At 40.2% G+C, this 19,374-nt stretch overlaps 1 protein-coding gene across 1 annotated transcript in view; it reads left to right on the top strand.

Moving 5' to 3' along the window:
- The window catches only part of SEL1L2 (SEL1L2 adaptor subunit of SYVN1 ubiquitin ligase), a 77,190-nt gene that overhangs the window by 12,312 nt on the left and 45,504 nt on the right, over positions 1-19,374 (top strand). The window contains exons 2-3 of the mRNA XM_077812044.1: positions 1,436-1,485; positions 11,695-11,749. Coding sequence (XP_077668170.1) covers positions 1,436-1,485; positions 11,695-11,749 — 105 coding nt within the window. The remainder of the gene's footprint in view (positions 1-1,435; positions 1,486-11,694; positions 11,750-19,374) is intronic.

The raw sequence follows: 19,374 nt of genomic DNA on the forward strand, positions 1-19,374 counted from the left end.
AAAAGAAAACTAACAAATTTGTTAGTCTCTAAGGTGCGACAAGTACTCCTTTTCTTTTTGTGATCCTGTTGTTACCCAGGGTTATCTGAACCCAAAGCTGTGGTAATTAATCTTGGTTTTCCAGGCGGTGTCAGGAAATAAATCAGTTGGGGGACACAGCACCTCTTGTCTAATAAATTATTGATACACACAAGAGTGCTTCCATTCAAAAATCCTTGTTTTTATTGGTTACAAAGCATACATCTAAAATGGAAATAGTCTTAGGACTCCACAAAAAGAGTTACCCCAAGTCTGAGGTGGTATCAAACGACAGCAGCAGGGTTTCGGTGGCCAGCCTCTCTCCTAGCTGCTGGGGAGTTTGTCAGTGACTCCTTGTTGTTTTTTTAAAAAAAAAAAGAAATTTACAAGCTTCTCCAAAGCAAACTCATAAATTCTATAGATTTTCTCAGAACAGAGCACATTACGCATAACCCCTACTAGACTAAATTTCCCTAGCAATAGCTAATAATAATTCATTCTTCTTCTTCTTCTTCTAAGCAAAGTAACCTCAGAAAAATCATACAAACACTAGCACCCAGAATAAAGATCAGTTTTCCACACTCCCCACCGCTTCTCCTGAATCTGTCCTTTCACTTTATCTATCTTAGTTAGTAAAACTGTAGTTTACAGCTGTTAGTTCTGTCTGGGCCAAGGCCAGGTTTCTCCTGACACTGTGGTTCTCATTTCCAGCTTATGGGGGCTAAGTGCACAAGATGGCTGTGGGTTTTATCAAATCCAGTTCTCTTATAACACTATCACCTTTACACTTTTCCTTTCTTCCCCTATCCTATCTGTTTCTAGAGAGTATCACAATGGGGACCCATTCCTGATAGAACCATATTATAAATGTAAAGGTCAGACAGTTTTCCTTCTAAAGAAAATACAGGATTTTTTCAACATTACTGAAATAGTGACATGATTGTGGTTAGCCTGCAGTGCTACCACCTGCAAATAACCTGAAAAACAGAGAGGCAATTCAGTTCATGCTTACTCATGTAGGGAGCTGCGGAGGTGACATCCATTATTCCAGCCCAGAAGCTGGAAGAGCTGTCATGGAGTCCTGCAGAATTACACTACACTTAAATTTACCTCCTAACCTGTAGTAAAGGTGATCTCCTCCAGCCCCTACAGTAGTCCCTGCACCAAGCCTGGAAGCCTTTGTAACTGAAGCTCTGTATAAGGGGTCTGTGGTGTGCATGCACAGTTGAATTTCATCTCTGACATTGTCCATATAATCTAACTAGGACCCTACTGAGATACTGGTATGTTAGAATTATCTGCAAAGACTCAGTTAAAAGAATAACAAAATGTGTCTCTATATGTAAGAGTACATTCTGTTTGATCAGAAATTAAAATAATAAAAAATAGATGTTCTGATGGCTTTTCTTATTTTCAGAAACAGAAAAAAGTTTTGAAAACCATAAGGAAAAAAATGTTTCAAAACAGGTAAGTATGTCTCAAGATGGAGTTTGTGGGTTAATTGCTTGGGGGTTTTCCTCCCAAGCAGACTATGCTGTGTAGTCATCATGAAATATGGACATTGTCTATTATTCTTTTAATCAATGTAAAATGTTTTAAATAAGGAATTTACACTAGTCTGAGGCCAGGGACTCACTGTGTTCTGTCGTGGACCACTGACAGAACAGCACTGAAACACTAGAGCGAATGTTTAAGCCCAACATCTCAGAAAACATTAGATTTAGAAAGTATTCTATCATGAGATAGTTGGAGATCCCCATTTTGCTACCACATTAATGGTGCACCTAAAGTGGGGAAGAAGCTAGATAGTAATCAGAATCATACAACTTTAAGGTCTGATGTCTTGCAACATGCTAAGTGTAGAAACACTTGAAGGACTAGTGCAAATGCTTTCAAGATCAGAAAGCCTTTCCCTGCACTAGTCCAGGGGTCCGCAACCTTTCAGAAGCAGTGTGCTGAGTCTTCATTTGTTCACTCTAATTTAAGTTTTTGCGTGCCAGTAATACATTTTAATGTTTTTAGAAGCTCTTTCTATAAGTCAATAATAGAGAACTAAACTATTGTTGTATGTAAAGTAAATAAGGTTTTTAAAATGTTTAAGAAGCTTCATTTAAAATTAAATTAAAATTTGGCCAGGACCCGGGCAGTGTGACTGCCACTGAAAATCAGCTCGCATGCCACAGGTTGCCTACCCCTGCACTAGTCTTATACCAGTGATGGGCGGGGGGGGAGAATCCCTGAAACCCATGTAGGGTTGTTCTAGGATGAGGATATGCAAACAAATTTTGAAAAGTGGCCACTGATTTTGGATTTCTCAGAGTTGAGGTCCAATATGAAGGCACCTTGAGCTTGATTTGCTGAACATCTGCATCCCCCACTAAAATGAAGTGAGTACTCAGCACTTCTGACAGTCAGGTTCTAGTTCCCTGATTCAGTGCCCACTGAAGTCAATGGAAAGGATCCTAACTGATTTCAATGGGTACCAGATCTGACTCTAGCAATCTCAGATTGGACTTCCCAAAACTGAAGCACCCATAATTGGCAGATACTTACCAAATGTGATCAATTATGAGTTTAAAGCTGCAGCTGTGGTATGTGTAAAATATGTTTATTAAATTTGCCTGGATAAGTTTTTTATTAGTGCACTTCTTGAAATGTTAGCCCATTTTGTGCAGAAATCTAGTTGAACTTTGATATTTTTACTTGAAATAAAAAGTTATTTGGAAGAAATTGTATTGTGCTTATGGTTTTGTTACAGAGAGAAATGTTTTCATAAACCTCCTTTCAATTCTAATCTTTTTCTGTTAAAGACTTGTCTATTTTATACTGAATCATATTTGCTTTTGTAGCCGTTCTTCAAGTGAAGCAATATACTTATTTCTTATCTGAAGATCAGTCTGAAAGTAATGTTCATTTATTAAATAATTCAGCTTTTTCTGTGGACGTTGCTTAGAATACATTTGAGAAATAAAACTGATTTCTGGATTGGTAAACATTAAGACAAACAGCAGCAAGAGAAATATTATGTTCAACATGGGAGACTCTTACAATTTATGAAACAGTACCAGAATTCTGCATTTGAACTCTGCATCCTAAATTTTTTTTTAAAGATTCTTATAGTAGGTTGTCATAACTAAGATTGCAAAACAATTTCCATTATAATTTATGTTTCTGAAGTCAAGTGTCAATCTCTTATTTTATTAGTTGATAATTTCTATGCCTAGTTTCTGTCTAGAATTGAACACTTTGGAACATTTCAGTAAAATTCTTTTAGCCATTTTTCAGCTCTGGGAGAGATTAGAATCCATAGGGCCTAATCACATCAGCCACCCTATCAGAGGCTCATTCACCTGTACATCTACCAATATGATATATGCCATCATGTGCCAGCAGTGCCCCTCTGCCATGTACATTGGCCAAACCGGCCAGTCTCTACGTAAAAGAATAAATGGACACAAATCAGATGTCAAGAATTATAACATTCAAAAAATCAGTTGGAGAACACTTCAGCCTCTCTGGTCACTCGATTACAGACCTAAAAGTGGCAATTCAACAAAAAAAAAAAAAAAAAAAACTTCAAAAATAGACTCCAACAAGAGACTGCTGAATTGGAATTAATTTGCAAACTGTACACCATTACATTAGGCTTGAATAAAGATGAGGATTTGTCATTACATGAAGTAGAACTATTTCCCCATGTTTGTTTCTATCCTTCCCCCCTCCCCACACACACACACCCCCCTTCCTCACATGCTCTTGTCAACTGCCGGAAATGGCCCACCTTGATTATCACTTCAAAAGGGTTTTTTCCCCCTCTCCTGTTGGTAATAGCTCACCCTACCTGATCACTCTTGTTACTGTGTGTATGGTAACACCCATTGTTTCATGTTCTCTGTGTATATAAAATCTCCCCACTGTATTTTCCACTGCATGCATCTGATGAAGTGAGCTGTAGCTCAAGAAACCTTATGCTCAAATAAATTTGTTAGTGTCTAAGGTGCCACAAGTACTCCTTTTCTTTTTGTGGATACAGACTAACACGGCTGCTACTCTGAAACCTAGTTTTCTCTTGTGTGCTGAGCCATGACAGAACACCTTTAACATGCCTCCTTACACCTTAACAAGCTTTCTGACTTGGGGTTTCTTGGGAGGGTGTGGAGGAGCTCTGCACCTACCTAAACAGGTCTCTTTACTAAGAGTATCATGAAGGGGCACTGTGGCTGCTTTGTGGCTCCTTTTTACCAGGTTAGCCAGCACATATTGGTTACAAGACAACTGTCTAACTCAGGGGTGGGAAAAATACAGCCTGTGGGCTGGATCCGGCCCATCTAACATTTCTGTCCAGGCCACCAGGCTCTTTGGCTGCCCCTCACAATCTCTGTGCCACTAAAAGTACCACGGAGCAGTAGGGAATTCAGGCAGGCTGCCTTCCTGCCATGGCCCCAAGCCACTCCCAGAAGCAGCTGGCTGCTGCTGGCACATCTCTGCGTGCCCCTGGCAGGGAGTGAGGGAGGCAGCTCTGTGTTTTGTCCCCGCCTCCAGCACTGTCCTCACAGCTCCCATTGGAAACTGGCCAATGAGAGCTGCAAGGGCGGTGCTTGTGGGCAGTGCCCAGAGACCCCAAGAGGTGCACAGATATGTGCCAGCAGCAGCTGGCTGCAGCCGCTTCCGGGAGCAACATGGGTCCATGGCATGCAGGCAACCTGCGTGAGCTTTGCTGCGCCTCCGGCCTGCCGCCACCTATGGTGAGCACCTCCCAGCCAAAGCCTGCACCCCCTCCCACACCCCAATCCCCTGCCCCAGATCAGAACGCCTTCCTGCACCCACACTCCCTCCCAGACCCTGCACCTCCTCCTGCACCCCAATCCCCTACCCCAGCCTGGAGCCCCAAACTCCTTCCCAGAGCCTTTACCCCCTTCTGCACCCCAACACTCTGCACCAGCCCAGAGCTCCCTCCTGCACCCCAACTCCCAGACCCCACACCCCCTCCATTAATATAGTAGAAATGTGTGGCCTGTGACAACTTGCCAAAATGCGTGGAGTGGCCCCCCTGCAAAAATTATTGCCCACCCCTGGTCTAACTCTTCCCTTGTAGCTTTCTAGAGACTTTGAAGTCCATGAAGCTACACTGGTTTATAGCAGCTGAACATCTGACCCGTCAAGTTCAAAGCCTCCAATAATTTTTTGGGGATGTCATCTTGTAGCTAGTAAATGGTGGTAATTTCCATTTGGTAGCCTCCATTTGTTAACAAAACCCTATTGCATTTCAGGTACCTTTTCCTGTCCCAAAAAGATATGTTAATCCAGTATTTCTTTTAGAATCTCTGTCCTCTTGAATTAATGGCTTTAATCAAACAATATCAGTTAAAGGAACTGTGTGACATTTAATGGAATAGCTTCTCCCTGATGAGTGTTTTGTACTAGCAGGAACCAGCTATTTGGACAAGCAGAAGTTAGCTATGTAAAACTGTATTGAGCCCAATTCTCTGTAACCTCTGCCCCTCTATGCTGCTCTGCTTGCATAAAGAGGATCGTAATAGCCCCCTAGGGACAACTCCAAGTGTCATAAGATTCCTCAATCAATGTAGAGCTGACAGAACAGCTCTACAGCAGTCCTCAACCCTGTATGTCACATCTAGATGTAGCAGGTAAAATTCACATTCAACAATAGCCAACATCAGTTTTTTTGATTATATATAGTATTTTCTGTTCCTATTCTTCTGGAAGAATGCACAGCTTAATCTAGTGTCAAAAAGTGTATTATAACATTTATAAGCCGCACAACTACTAAATTAATGGCATATCAGAAACCTAATTTTGATTATTCTAACTGTGTGACTTTAATGTTCATTTCAGTACTGTAGTAAGTTTACATAATCTTGCCTCTTTGAAATAGTTCCTGTAAAATATGGAACAGCAGAGTGCAATTCCATTAGCTTTTGCCATTTGATGATGATGCATGTTAGACATGTGAGTGAACAAAAAGATAAATTTACTGTGGCATTGCTAAGAGGACACAATGCTTCTCCTAATAAATTCTTTGCCTCTTTCCAAAGGGTCACAGCTATTCTTTCAGCTTAGGGCTGGTTTAATGCCAACAGCAAAATTGGTTTTAATAGACTTACGCAAGCTTAAGAAAAGATGATCTAGTAATGTTTCATATTCAAAATATGAAAAAACCTTCCAGAGAAAATAGAAAGTGCTGCAACTCAACCATCTCATGCAAGTATAATTTCACCTGGAGGTAAAAGATATATATGCATGAACAAGATTCTCAGGCTGTAGAGAACAAATTATTTAAATACAATATTGTCAAGATTAGATAGATTTTAGTCACTTTGGTGGAAGTATTTTAAAAGAATTAAATTCAGTTAAAAGGGTGGGGAAATTCCAGCCCCTAGTCCAGCTAAATTTTTCTTGTCTCAGATCATTATTAAATAGCAAGTTTCACTGAGAAAGGAGAAAAACAAGGAAAATCCTGAATTAGAAGGCTTTGGTATCAGTTATTCCCAGAGAATGGAAATTCCTGGCTTATCTCAGCACAGTTCTACACTAGACTATGCAAGCAGCCAGACATTTAGACAAGTCATTTTCATGGTGGGCAATACAGGTACTGTATCAAAGCAAAAATTAGGTGGGTGTTATAAAGTTTTACTTCAATCCAAGCAGGATCTTTAGGACCTTTTAATATCAAGCATACAGGGAAAGGCCTAACCTGAATGGACGTATATGTTTGTAGCCATGTTAGTCCTATGATATTAGGGAGACAAGTTAAGGGAGGTAATATTTTTTATTGGACCAACTTCTGCTGGTTAGAGACAAGCTTTCAAAAGATATTACCTAACTTACCCTGTCTCTACGATAATTGTAGGCAGGATGCTAGGAACTGGCTGTGTCTACACTACCGCGGTAAGTTGACCTAAGTTACGCTACTTCAGTAGTGTGAATAATGTAACTCAAGTCGATGTAGCTTAGTTCGACTTACTGTGGTTTTTTGCACTGCGCTGTGTCAATGGGAGATGCTCTTCCACCAACTTCCATTACCCTTCTCGGGGAGCTGGAGTACAGACAGTCTTCAGACTTACAACACAATTGGTTCCTTACAATTGCGTCGTAAGTCGAACCTGCAATCTACTCCACTGCGGAACCAAGCTTTGTAAACTCAAAACCTATAGTTGTAAGTTGAATCAGGGTGTCAGTGTAGAAGTGCTGTAAGTGCTGTTCATCATAACTCAATCAACAAAGCTGAGGACTGCCTGTACTGCAGTTGATGGGAGAGTGCTCTGCCATTGACTCAGCTGGTCTTCAGACCCGACGATTGCAGTAGCACCTATCTACCAATCTATATGGCCTCAGGCAGTGCACTGTATCCTTGTAAACTTTTCCTAAGGTGGATTGCTTATGAGAGCATGGGCCTCACTCATGCTGAGCTGAAGCTTGTGCCATCAGGAAGAAGCTTCCACATGAGAAACTTGAACTCATACATTCTCAGTGATTCAAAAGAAGTTTATCAGTTTAAATCAGACACTTGCTAGTACCTTCAAGTAGGCATAATTTGGCTTCAAGGCATCTGGAACAAAACTGATTTTTATTTTTAAACACACTGCTTTTGTACTATATTCAGAATTTCTTTGATTATTTTATAGTGCTCAAAAGGATGTTAGATGCTTCACAGAAACAGTGTTTGCTCTGACAAGTTACTCCTGGAGGATTTCTGCACCAAAAAAAATTAAAAACTCTTCAAAATTCTGTATATTTTATTTGTCAAGATAACACAGTGTAATCATGCCAGTTTCAATTATTTTGGTAGTTTATTTCAAAATACCTGTCAGCAAGTATGCCTTTATTGTTACAGACAATTTGTTTTTAAACCACAAATAGGCAGATTAATACAGAACTTGAGTAATTTAAATTACAAGACAGAAATATATTTCCTGCACCTCTCAGAAGCGGTGCAATGGCTTGGGGGAGTCAGGGGTAATGGAGGAGCTGAGGAAGTGGGAAGGAGCCTGGAAGGTTGTTGGGTGTGGGTGGGAGAAGTATGCTGCTGACTTATGGCACCACAGCAGCCTCTGGTGGGCAAAAGGCACAACTGCAGCATTTCTGGGGCAGAATGTATTTTCTCTGGGGAAAAAAGGTTCTGCACCAGACATGAATTGTGTGTACACAGTCATGCAGAATTCCCCCAGGAATAACAAGTACATGGTAGTGGGGATCTCTGAATCTAAAAACCATGAGCTTCTACTGCCTGAGCTAAAAGACCTTGGTCTGTTAGCCAAGGCTGTAGCTGGCTCATGTACTTCTGTATGTGGCCTAGCCACCAGACAGAGTAGGTTTGGGTTACACACACACAATTTAAAACAAACGTTCATTTACTTTGTGAAAAGATGATAAAGTTTCATTAAGATATTACTGAACATTAACGTGGTACAAAAAAAACCCAAGACACAAGGTGGAGAATTCTAAAATGTGATTTGTATGTTTGCATCATTTTGGTAGAGTGATAAGTTACAACTGCAGCCATTATATTAACAACTTTATTAGATGTTTTAAAGTACATGAAAAGACATTGATAGTGTCTTATTAAGAGAGAACCTAATTTTGACCCCAATCCTGCAAATACTGTATAAATGTTTAACCTCCCACATTGACTTCAGTAGGACTACTCACAGTGTGTAAAAATAAGCACATGCATAAATTTGTGCAAAAATCAGGTCCTTAGAGATTGAATATCCAGAAACAAACCAAGAAAAAATGGAGACTAAAAGTGAAGAGAATACCTAAAGGAAGAGTTAATGGTTTACTGGGTGTAAAGGATTGGAGCCTCCCTTATAGTGCCCTCCTCTGGCTGGGCACAGGCTTGTGTGAGCTAAGCCCACTCCCTCCCTGGAAAAATTCTGCTTTGCACTCTCTCACAGAATCCAGGGAAGGTAGTTTCCAGCCAGATTAATTTTCTGTAGGTTTTATTTCAGCCTTCTTAACAAATACAGGACCGAAGTTTCACAGCCTCTACCTTCAGAGTCTGTAGGGATTAAGTCCCTTTCCCCAAGTCTGTCCACCACCCCACAAATTCATCAACCCAAAAGTTCCTGGCTTTTACCTCAGAGCCTTTGTGATAAAAGGACTTTCCCCAGTCTCCCTTCTAGCCATCTGTTTCTTGGAGCCACACCTCAAGCAGTTGTTCCAGCTTCTGGCAGGTGTCACAGCTACCTTTCCATTTCCTGCTCCTCCTTTTATGAGGATCAGCTAATTAAGTTTGCAGGTCTTTTTCCAATGGGCTAATTAGCCAGCCAGCTGCAGGCCTCTGACCCCAGGGGAATGGTATCCCTTGTACCTTCACCCAGGACAAATACTGTTTCTTCTTGTTCAACGTTTTGAGGAATTAAATGTATTCTGGGAAGTAAAACTTGGATTTTGTAAATGTTAAAGACATTTGAACTGATTGTTACCAACAGCAAATGTTATTAAGCGTCTCATTATTATAAAACAGAACCCCAACAACACTTACTGAACTGTCGTCTGAAAAGCTTTGGGAAATGATAATGATCCTTTTTTATTAAGGAACCATCAATAAATACATTGACTATGCACCCTATTGGTGATCACAAAATTTGCTGCTATGAATTTTGGCATCTGTAGTTTTACTTAACCTGAAAAGCAACATGGTACAATGGTTGTCATGTAGACTTTAACCCAAACAATTGATATATGCTATGGTTGTTGATTAATTGCAGTTAACTCACGCAATTAACTCAAAAAAATTAATCGCGATTAATCGCATTGTTAAACAATAGAATACAAATTGAAATTTATTAAATATTTATGGATGTTTTTCTACTTTTTAAAAATATATTGATTTAAATTACAACACAATACAAAGTGTACAGTGTTCACTTTATATTATTATTTTTATTAAAAATATTTGCACTGTAAAAACCATAAACAAAAGAAATATTTTTCAATTCACCTCACACAAGTACCATCTTGCAATATTTTTGTCGTGAAAGTGCAACTAACAAATGTAGATTTTTTTGTTACATAACTGTACTCAAAAACAAAACAATGTAAAACTTTAGAGCCTACAAGTCCACTCAGTCCTACTTCTTATTCAGCAAATCACTAAGACAAGCAAGTTTGTTTACATTTACGGGAGATAATGCTGCCCAATTCTTACTTACAACGTCACCTGAAAGTGAGAACAGGCATTCGCATGGCACTTTTATAGCCAGCATTGTAAGGTAGTTACATGCCAGATTCGCTAAACATTTGTATGCCCCTTCATGCTTCGGCCACCATTCCAGAGGACATGCTTCCATGCTGATGACGCTCGTTAAAAAAATAATGCATTAATTAAATTTGTAACTGAACTCCTTGGGGCAAAATAGTATGTCTCCTGCTCTGTTTACCCACAATCTTCCATATATTTCATGTTATAGTAGTCTCTGATGATGACCCAGCACATATTGTTCATTTTAAGAATACTTTCACTGCAGATTTGACAAAACACAAAGAAGGTACCGATGTGAGATTTCTAAAGATAGTTACCGAACTTGACCCAAGATTTAAGACTCTGAAGTCCCTTCCAAAATCTGAGAGGGACGAGGTGTGGCGCATGCTTTCAGAAGTCTTAAAAGAGCAGTGCTCTGATGCAGAAACTACAGAATCCAAACCACCAAAAAAGAAAATCAACCTTCTGCCAGTGGCATCTGACTAAGATGATGAAAGTGAACATGAGTTTGTCTGTACTACTTTGGATCGTCATTGAGCAGAACCCATTATCAGCATGGACACATGTCCTCTGGAATGGTGGTTGAAGCATGCAGGGACATATGAATCTTGAGCACCTCTGGCACGTAAATATCTTGTGACGCCGGGTATGACAGTGCCATGTGAATGCCTGTTCTCACTTTCAGGTGACATTGTAAACAAGAAGAGGCAGCATTATCTCCTGCAAATGTAAACAAACTTGTCTGTCTGAGCGGTTGGCTGAACAAGTAGGAGGACTGAGTGGACTGGTAGGCTCTAAAGTTTTACACTGTTTTATTTTTGAATACAGGGGTTTTTTGTACATAATTCTACATTTGTAAGTTCAACTTTCATGATAAAGAAATTACACTACAGTACTTCTAATAGGGGAATTGAAAAATACTATTTCTTTTGGTTTTTTACAGCACAAATATTTGTAATGAAAATAAATATAAAGTGAGCACTGTACACTTTGTGTTTTGTGCTGTAATTGAAATCAATATATTTTAAAATGTAGAAAACATCCAAAAATATTTAAATAAATGGTATTCTATTATTAACAGTGCAATTAATCACGATTAATTTTTTTAATCACTTGACAGCCCTAATGTATGCATACCATCTCAGAATTAGCTATGCTGAATTCTGGTAATGTTTTATTTACAGAATTTGGGGTTTAACATGTGTTGCAAGTATGGTTCAGTAGCTCATATGGCAGCATAATAAGACTATGTTTAATTTATATACATTATATATACTGAGAATAAAAGTGGGTAAAGAATTGCAACAAAGCACACGTAATTTCATTTCTTAATCCTAATGTAAATGATATATAATATACTGGAATAAAGATAGCTTAATATCCTTGTAAGCTTTATCAAAAATATTAAACCAGTTTTGGAAAAAAATGTATGCAACTTATTTTTTCAGGAAGCACTGAATGAAAGTCAACTATTAACAATGCAAGATACATTTTCTTCACAAGGTAATAGATTTGGTTGTAAGGACATATCTTTTATACACTCCCTCAGCTTATGTAGAGTGCTGTTAGATTAAGACAATATTTACTAGAACTATACAAGCTTTCTAAAAGGTAAACATTTATTGGTAAATATTTTAAGCTAAATAAGCTGGAAAGGTTTCTGATTTTTCATGTATTTGTGATATACCATGTCCATTCCACATACCACCTCTAGTTAATGCAATATTAACAGTTTGCTGTTGACTGTCAAAATGATGATCTAATATGTCTGTTCTATTTTTAATGTATTTGAAAACACCAAACACATTATGTACACAAAGATGGTATTCACAATGCAAGCAAAGGGAACTACAATCTCATTCTGCACAGTAAGGGGGCAATCCTTGTGTGGAGTAACCCTCTCCTCACATGTAGATCATGAATCACAATCTGTCCTATTATGTTCATAATAGCAAAGCACTAAGGGTGAAATCTTGGCCTCATCCAAATCAATGGAAGTTTTGTGATTGATTTCAGTGTGGTCAAGATTTCACAATTCACCAAAATACTTAAGCACATACTTAATTTTGAGCATGTGCTGAAGTCCATCAATATGCAGTAAAAATGTGCTTAAACTTTAAAGTAGATGCTTAAGTTCTTAGCTAAATTTGGAGCTCAAAACACCATACTTCACTTAAATTACATTTAGGCAATAGTCCATAGTCTAGAAAAAAGATTTTCAGATAGTCTTTCCAAAAGTATAAGAGGGACCAGAGCAATGTTAGACAACAGTTGGGTGCAACCAGTTCAAAACAGATACTTCACAGAATATGTAGTAAAGGGAGCTAATAGTCTAAAGGCAAAAAAAAAAAAAAAAAAAAGAAGAAAAAGAAAAGAAAAAGCATCTAACTGCTAAATTTCTATTAAGCATAAACAGGAGTTTCCAAAATATCTGATTATATTCAGTCCAAAGAAGAATTCTAAAAATGCATCACAAATTTGCTCCCTTCTAAGAGCATGCTTCATTTCCAAAACAACACAAAATGTCCCACTCAGGGAAGAATAAAAGAGACAATACTTCAGACAGAGTTTTCCACGATCAAATCAGAGCAGACACATTGTAGTCCTTACATACCTCAGAACCTCTTTGAAGACATTTTCATGAATACGTATTCTCTACAATGATACACCCAGTATCTCCATGAAAAAAGAACAATGTCTTCAACATCAGTCAAGTTAAGAATCTAAAGATAATATTTGAAAAAAAACAAACACAAGGCCTTTTGATAAAGGAAAAAACTGGTTCATAATAATGATGAATTGAGAGGGTAAAACATTAGCATTCAGCCCAAGGTAGATGGTCCCAAATGGAGAGGAAGCCTAAAGTATCCTTAAATTTAGGACTATGCTCAATGTATTTTTAGCAATGAAATACAGAGCTTAGAGGCTGATTTACATCTTCACCCAAAATAACTGCAATCTTTTCATACTTATTTACCAAAGTAATGGTAAAAATATCAATGATAATGGAAGGAATAGTTTGTGTTTTTTAAGATTAAAATATTATTTTCTTTGAAAGTATTTGAAAAGTTAACTGAATATTTATTTGCTAGATGTTTTTTGTAAAAAGTTTGATTTTGAATAATCCATCATGTATTCACAAAGAATGAGCCTTGTGGCTAGGTACTGTGGAGATTATATTTTTTCTTGGCATCGTAATTTGCTTTTAACTGAGTAGCTTTACTGTGCTGTTCTTACAGTGATCTTTTCTCATTTTTAATATATAGGACTATGTACTTTAATCAGATTAAATTCCCTTCTGAGCCCAATTTCTGACAGACCCCTCTTGATAGAAGTTAATCCTTAATGTGTCTCTAAGGTGCAATAGAAACTGAGTTCCTGTTTATAAGCCTGATTTTGGCCCAGTCTCTAAAATTAAAATTGATTTAGTTATAGTTGATATATTGATATATATATTGATATAGTTTACATCTGGGGCCAACCAATATTGGATTTTTCCTGAAGAATTTGAAGCAGCTCAGACAGGAGGTACATCATGATGTCCTAAAATTAAAGATGTTCGGCATAGACCCAAAGGTCTACTAATGCTTCCAGAGGAGAGAAATAAAACTTAGTTTACTGGTCTCTCCTAGCAGAGGTCTAGGTCCAGATCCTGGCCACTGCTATAACCATTTTGTGCCAGTTTGGCTGTGGAAAGAGACTGGAAAGATAGCTTAAATAGCCAGTGGGGGATTTCGCTGGGTTGAGGGAGTGTTTACGGTAAAGCCAACATAGTTGGCTCAGTACTTCCTCTGTCCTAGGACCTTGGTGGTGAGGGAATATCTAATGTAGGAGAGGCAGTGGCCAGCGCACTTTGCACTCTGGCAATCTCTGACTGCTTAACAGCCTTAGAGAGGCATTACCAGCTGGTATAACTTAGGGCAGACCGACTGCACTTTAAGTTACATCAGGGGCCAGACCACTATTGGGCAGACTTAAGTTAGTTTGGGTGTCTTATTTGAAAAGTACTACCGTAGATGCATTTTCCGTTTCTAATGGTTGGGATTTTGCTTAATATTTTTGAAAGATTAAGTGCACTCAACCCACTGTTGCAATCCTGCAATGTTCATTTTAACTATGTTTGTTGGGATTTTTTTTTGTATGGTTATCTAAAAATGTTATATTGATATGTTAAGAGCAAAAGCAAGTAAAGTGCACTGAATCATGCATTGAGAGCAATAGGTGCAGAATCAGATTCTTATTAAATACTGTACTGGAGGAAAATTAGATATAGATAACAGCAGGAGTTTCTCCATGTTAGGCAGAAATTCTAGAATTACAGTCAACATTTTTTTCTGATACTGTAGCATCTGATTTTATCCCATTGCAAAAGGATTATGACACTGGCTCAGCTCAGTGTTACAGGTTCAACCCTGCAGTCTTGAATGATGAGAGAGAAGTTAGGACAATTGATTAATGTCATGGGATTAGAGCTACCAATGATTCTTGCATTATGAAAGGTGCCCAAAACAACAAATAGAGGACCAGATTCTGCTTTCAGTTACATTGTTATAAATCTTTAGTGACACCACTGAGGTCATTGGATTTATACCAGTGTAATGAAGAGTACATTTCGTCTCTTGGTGTAACAGTGTAAGATTACAAAATTTAATGAAAGCGTATCCACAGGCTCCCTTAATAAGGCCTTAATAAGATGTGACTCTATTAGCATCTCTTAGCCAAGTTACTTGTTGACTAAATGTGCAATACTGAATGGGGAAATATAGACTTGTTACTTCATAGAAAGCAGGCCCACTGATGGGGGGCAAAGAGGGCAATTGCCCAGGGGCCCGGGCAATTTAAAAGGGCCCGGGGACCCCCAGCTGCTGCTGCTGCCACGGTAGCAGCAGCCAGGAGCCCCGGGCCCTTTTAAATGGCCCAGGCGAGCCGCAGGGCTCCCAGGTGTGCGCTGAGTGGCGACCGTTTCGGGCACCCACGCTTTGTGGGAGCCGGCCGGCCAGCATTGGTCCCAGAAGTGACAGATTTGTCACTTCCGCCTCGGGCCCCACACCTCCCTAGGGACAGCCCTGGGGCCCAAAATTGCTGTCAGCGGGCCTGATAGAAAGCTAATTTAAATTACTACAATCAAATAAAATGAATTTACTACTTTTCATAACAGAAATAGCTCTACTGCATCTTTCCTTTAATGCAATAAGCCCCTACATTAACCTACAATGATCCTCTCCCCTTTTGGGGGTGTGTGCAAAGTGCAGAGAGAGGGAGCAGATGGAAAGGAATGGTAGAAGAAGAGTATGGTAATTTAGTTGTTGAAGTCATCCATTTTCATTTCTATGTTTTTAAATACTTTAAATATATATTTATGAATAAATAAGTTTAGAGTTATAGCTAGTATTTAAGGTGAAAAATTTTAAAATATAGAACTGCTTAAAGTCCAAGCTTATCAAATTTTTTATGATTGGACAAATCCTACTAATTAAGCAAAAATGATTCATCCAATTAAGAATGCTATGGGAACAAAGGTAGCATGACAGGATCGGGCCAGATGGCTACCGGAGAGTAATAGAAGGCAGATATATTAGCCCCAGGTTAAGTAGGTCCCTTTTCTCTGGGTAAGGTAACAGGGAAGGTTCCAGAACAATCAGGAACCTTCTGGAGACAATTAAGACAGACAAGCTGATTAGAACACCTGCAGCCAATCAAGAAGCTGCTAGAATCAATTAAGGCAGGCTAATCAGGGCACTTGGGTTTAAAAAGGAGCTCATTTCAGTTTGTGGTGCGTGTGTGAGGAGCTGGGAGCAAGAGGTACTAGGAGCTGAGAGTGAGAAGGCTTACTGCTGGAGGACTGAGGAGTACAAGCATTATCAGACACCAGGAGGAAGGTCCTATGGTGAGAATAAAGAAGGGGTTGAGAGGAGGCTATGGGGAAGTAGTCCAGGGAGTTGTAGCTGTTGCACAGCTGTTCCAGGAGGCACTCTAGACAGCTGTATTCCACAGGGCCCTAGGCAGAAACCCGGAGTATAGGGCGGGCCCAGTTCCCCCCAAACCTCCCAACTCCTGGTTAGACACAGGAGGAGTTGACCTGGACTGTGGGTTCACGAAAACGCCCAAACTGAGGGCTCCCATGAAGCTCCAAGGTGAGCAAATCCGCCAATAAGCGCAAGACTCACCAAGGTAGAGGAGGAACTTTGTCTCAGTAGTTTAAAATTGATTTTACCAAAAATTAAAAATCCATTGAAAAAGCACTTTCATCAATTGTCAACCTTTCAAAACAAGTGCAAGATTTAATATAACTAGCTGTCTATTCAGACGAGGCCTTGGACAAGCACAGTAAAGGTATTCGCAAAAAGAAAAGGAGGACTTGTGGTGCCTTAGAGACTAACAAATTTATTTGAGTGAAAACTTATGCTCAAATAAATTTGTTAGTCTCTAAGGCCCCACAAGTCCTCCTTTTCTTTTTGCGGCTACAGACTAACACGGCTGCTACTCTGAAACCAGTAAAGGTATTGTAGCCCATGATTGAAATGCATTGTCTGGCTATCCTGAAAGAAGGACAGGAGACACTTTGATATGGATTTAATCAGGCCACAACTTTATTATTAGATGTCTGGGACTACCAAGCAGATAAAACTGTACAGTGTGGGCAACTCCATGTCCATTCAAATAATTACCCAGGACTTCCACCAACCCCCCTTCATTTTCCATCCAGTGTCCCCAGCCAACCAATGGCTTGGACCTTTCATCCACTGGCCCTCATAAGAGGGTTAAGGTGGGCTATAAGAAAGGGGGGTTGGCTCCCTGCCTTACCAATCATAGGAGCCCTGAACACCCCTCCCCCAGTTCCATTCCTTTAACCAGCATGGAGTGAGTGGGAAGCGTGGCCTTGGAGAAGGGGCAGGGCAAGGGTGTTCGGTTTTATGTGATTAGAAAGTTGGCAACCCTGTTACAAAATGAGTTGCAACATATAGCCTAACGCCCTTTCTTCCTCTCCGTAATAGGTCCTCCCTGAAACCCACTGTGGGGAAGATGAAAAAAACCCATCCTATCTAAGTCGATATGGTGGTGAGGGAAAAATTCCTTCCCAGGACCCCTAAAAGGGAGCGACTAGCGTAATGTCCACAGTAGGTCCTTCTCAAACCTGATTTTCACCACCTCGAGGGGAGGGAGCGTGTTTGCTGCCTTGCCTGCTGCGTGAAGAAAGGGCTTCTAACACCCGGGCTTGCCCCTTTTAAAACCTTCCGTCCTTACATTCCCAGGAAATGAGTCAGCATCGCCACGCTGATTCCTACCCAACTTTTTTCAGCAGCTTCTGACCTCTTTCCCCCGACACACACACCCGTAAAGCAAGCCCGGATAATGTCCCCCCATTTCAGGCAGGACCAGAAACTTGCAAGGTTTCACAAATATGCATATTCAAAATATCTCTTACCACAGCACACTTCCTGTGTAACAGGAACCATAGTTCTAGCATTTCCCAGTTTGAGTGCTTGACTTTGCGACTTTAATGTTTTAACATATTTTGTGTGTATACTTTCTTGAGCTTTTAAAAAACAAACTGAAAAAAAAAACAGAAATTCTATTATATTGACAACAAATGGGTCATCAGCAGGGTTGTGACCTATAGATCCATGGCACCGACCTCTGGCACTTGAGCTGACAGATTACGTGATCAGAGCACTATCTTGTAATTTTTTGTGGACCAGCACTAACAGGGATGAAACACTTTGCCAGTGGGTTTCACAGATATTTGCTAACAGCAGAGGAATAGTGAGACTCAAGAATCTTGAGTTCCATTTTCTTGCTCTAGACACTTCTGCCTGTTTCCCCCTCCTTCTCCTCCAACCTGTCCTTGTCCCAGTTCTATTCTCTTTGCCTAGCTGATCCTAGTCATCATTCCTCAGGCTTTTTATCCCAGTCCCCGTCTCCTTGCCCAGCCAATCCTAGTTGCCCCTTCCAGGCTCCCCATACCAGTCTTTCCCCCTCCCAGTCCTGTCTTCTTGCCCAGCCATTGCCAGTTTCCCCCAGCTCCTTGTGCGCAGTCTCCTTACCCAGCAAGTCCCAGTTCCCCTGTGCTGGCTCCTTGTCTGATCTGTCTCCACTGCCTGGCCTCTAGTCACCCTCAAACCCATGTTCTCCATCCTCACTGATTCCCAGTGCCAATCCCTTTTCCCAGACTCCATGTTCAGTTTCAAAAAGAAAAGGAGTACTTGTGGCGCCTTAGAGACTAACCAATTTATTTCATGAGCTACAGCTCACTTCATCGGATGTAGCTCGCGAAAGCTCATACTCAAATAAATTGGTTAGTCTCTAAGGTGCCACAAGTACTCCTTTTCTTTTTGCAAAGACAGACTAACATGGCTGTTACTCTGAAACATGTTCAGTTTCAGTGTCTCCCTCCCCACTCACTCTGTGGTTCTTCGGCGGCACTTCGGCGGTGGGCCCTTCTGTGCCACCAAAGACTCGGAGCGACTGAAGGACGTGCTACCAAAGTGCCGCAAAAGACCTGGAGCGACTGAAGGAACCAGTTCTTCAGCTTCTGGCAGCTCAACACTGCCCAGACCCCTTGTCCCAATCTCTTCTCTTCACTCCTCTTCAGTTCTGGGTTTGTCCTCCATGTGTTTGGTTTAGCTGGTTTCCTCCCCCGCACTGCCTGGTCCTGTGGGGGAGCACTGAAAGCACAGAACAGACAGGCTCCCAACCCTCGGTTTCTGTGACTGGTCCTGGACCCTGCAAGCCCACAGCAACACTGTTGCAATTACAGGAAAACTCCTGTTCAGATCTCTACAGAGGATACTCAGTGCAGATTCTGGAATTTTCTGAGGCTTGTTAAACTTTACTCAGAGCTTGATTACATGGTTCATAAACTCATGTCCCTGAATCCATATTTACCAGTCAGGGACCATTATCTGACACAATTTACAAAGAATGCCATCCCATAGGCATGATGGCCCTGATTCAGCACTTTATGTGCTTAACTGTAAATACATGCTTAAGTTCCATTGAAGGTAGTGGAACTCAAGCTTAAGTGCTTTAGTAAATAGTGGTGGAATTAAGCCCATATTTAGGTTCCAATTCAGCAAAGCACTTATTAGGTTATGCATACTATTGCCCCTTCTTCCAACACCCATGTC

Source organism: Eretmochelys imbricata, chromosome 3 (genome assembly GCF_965152235.1).
Source record: "Eretmochelys imbricata isolate rEreImb1 chromosome 3, rEreImb1.hap1, whole genome shotgun sequence".
Lineage (NCBI taxonomy): Eukaryota > Metazoa > Chordata > Testudines > Cheloniidae > Eretmochelys > Eretmochelys imbricata.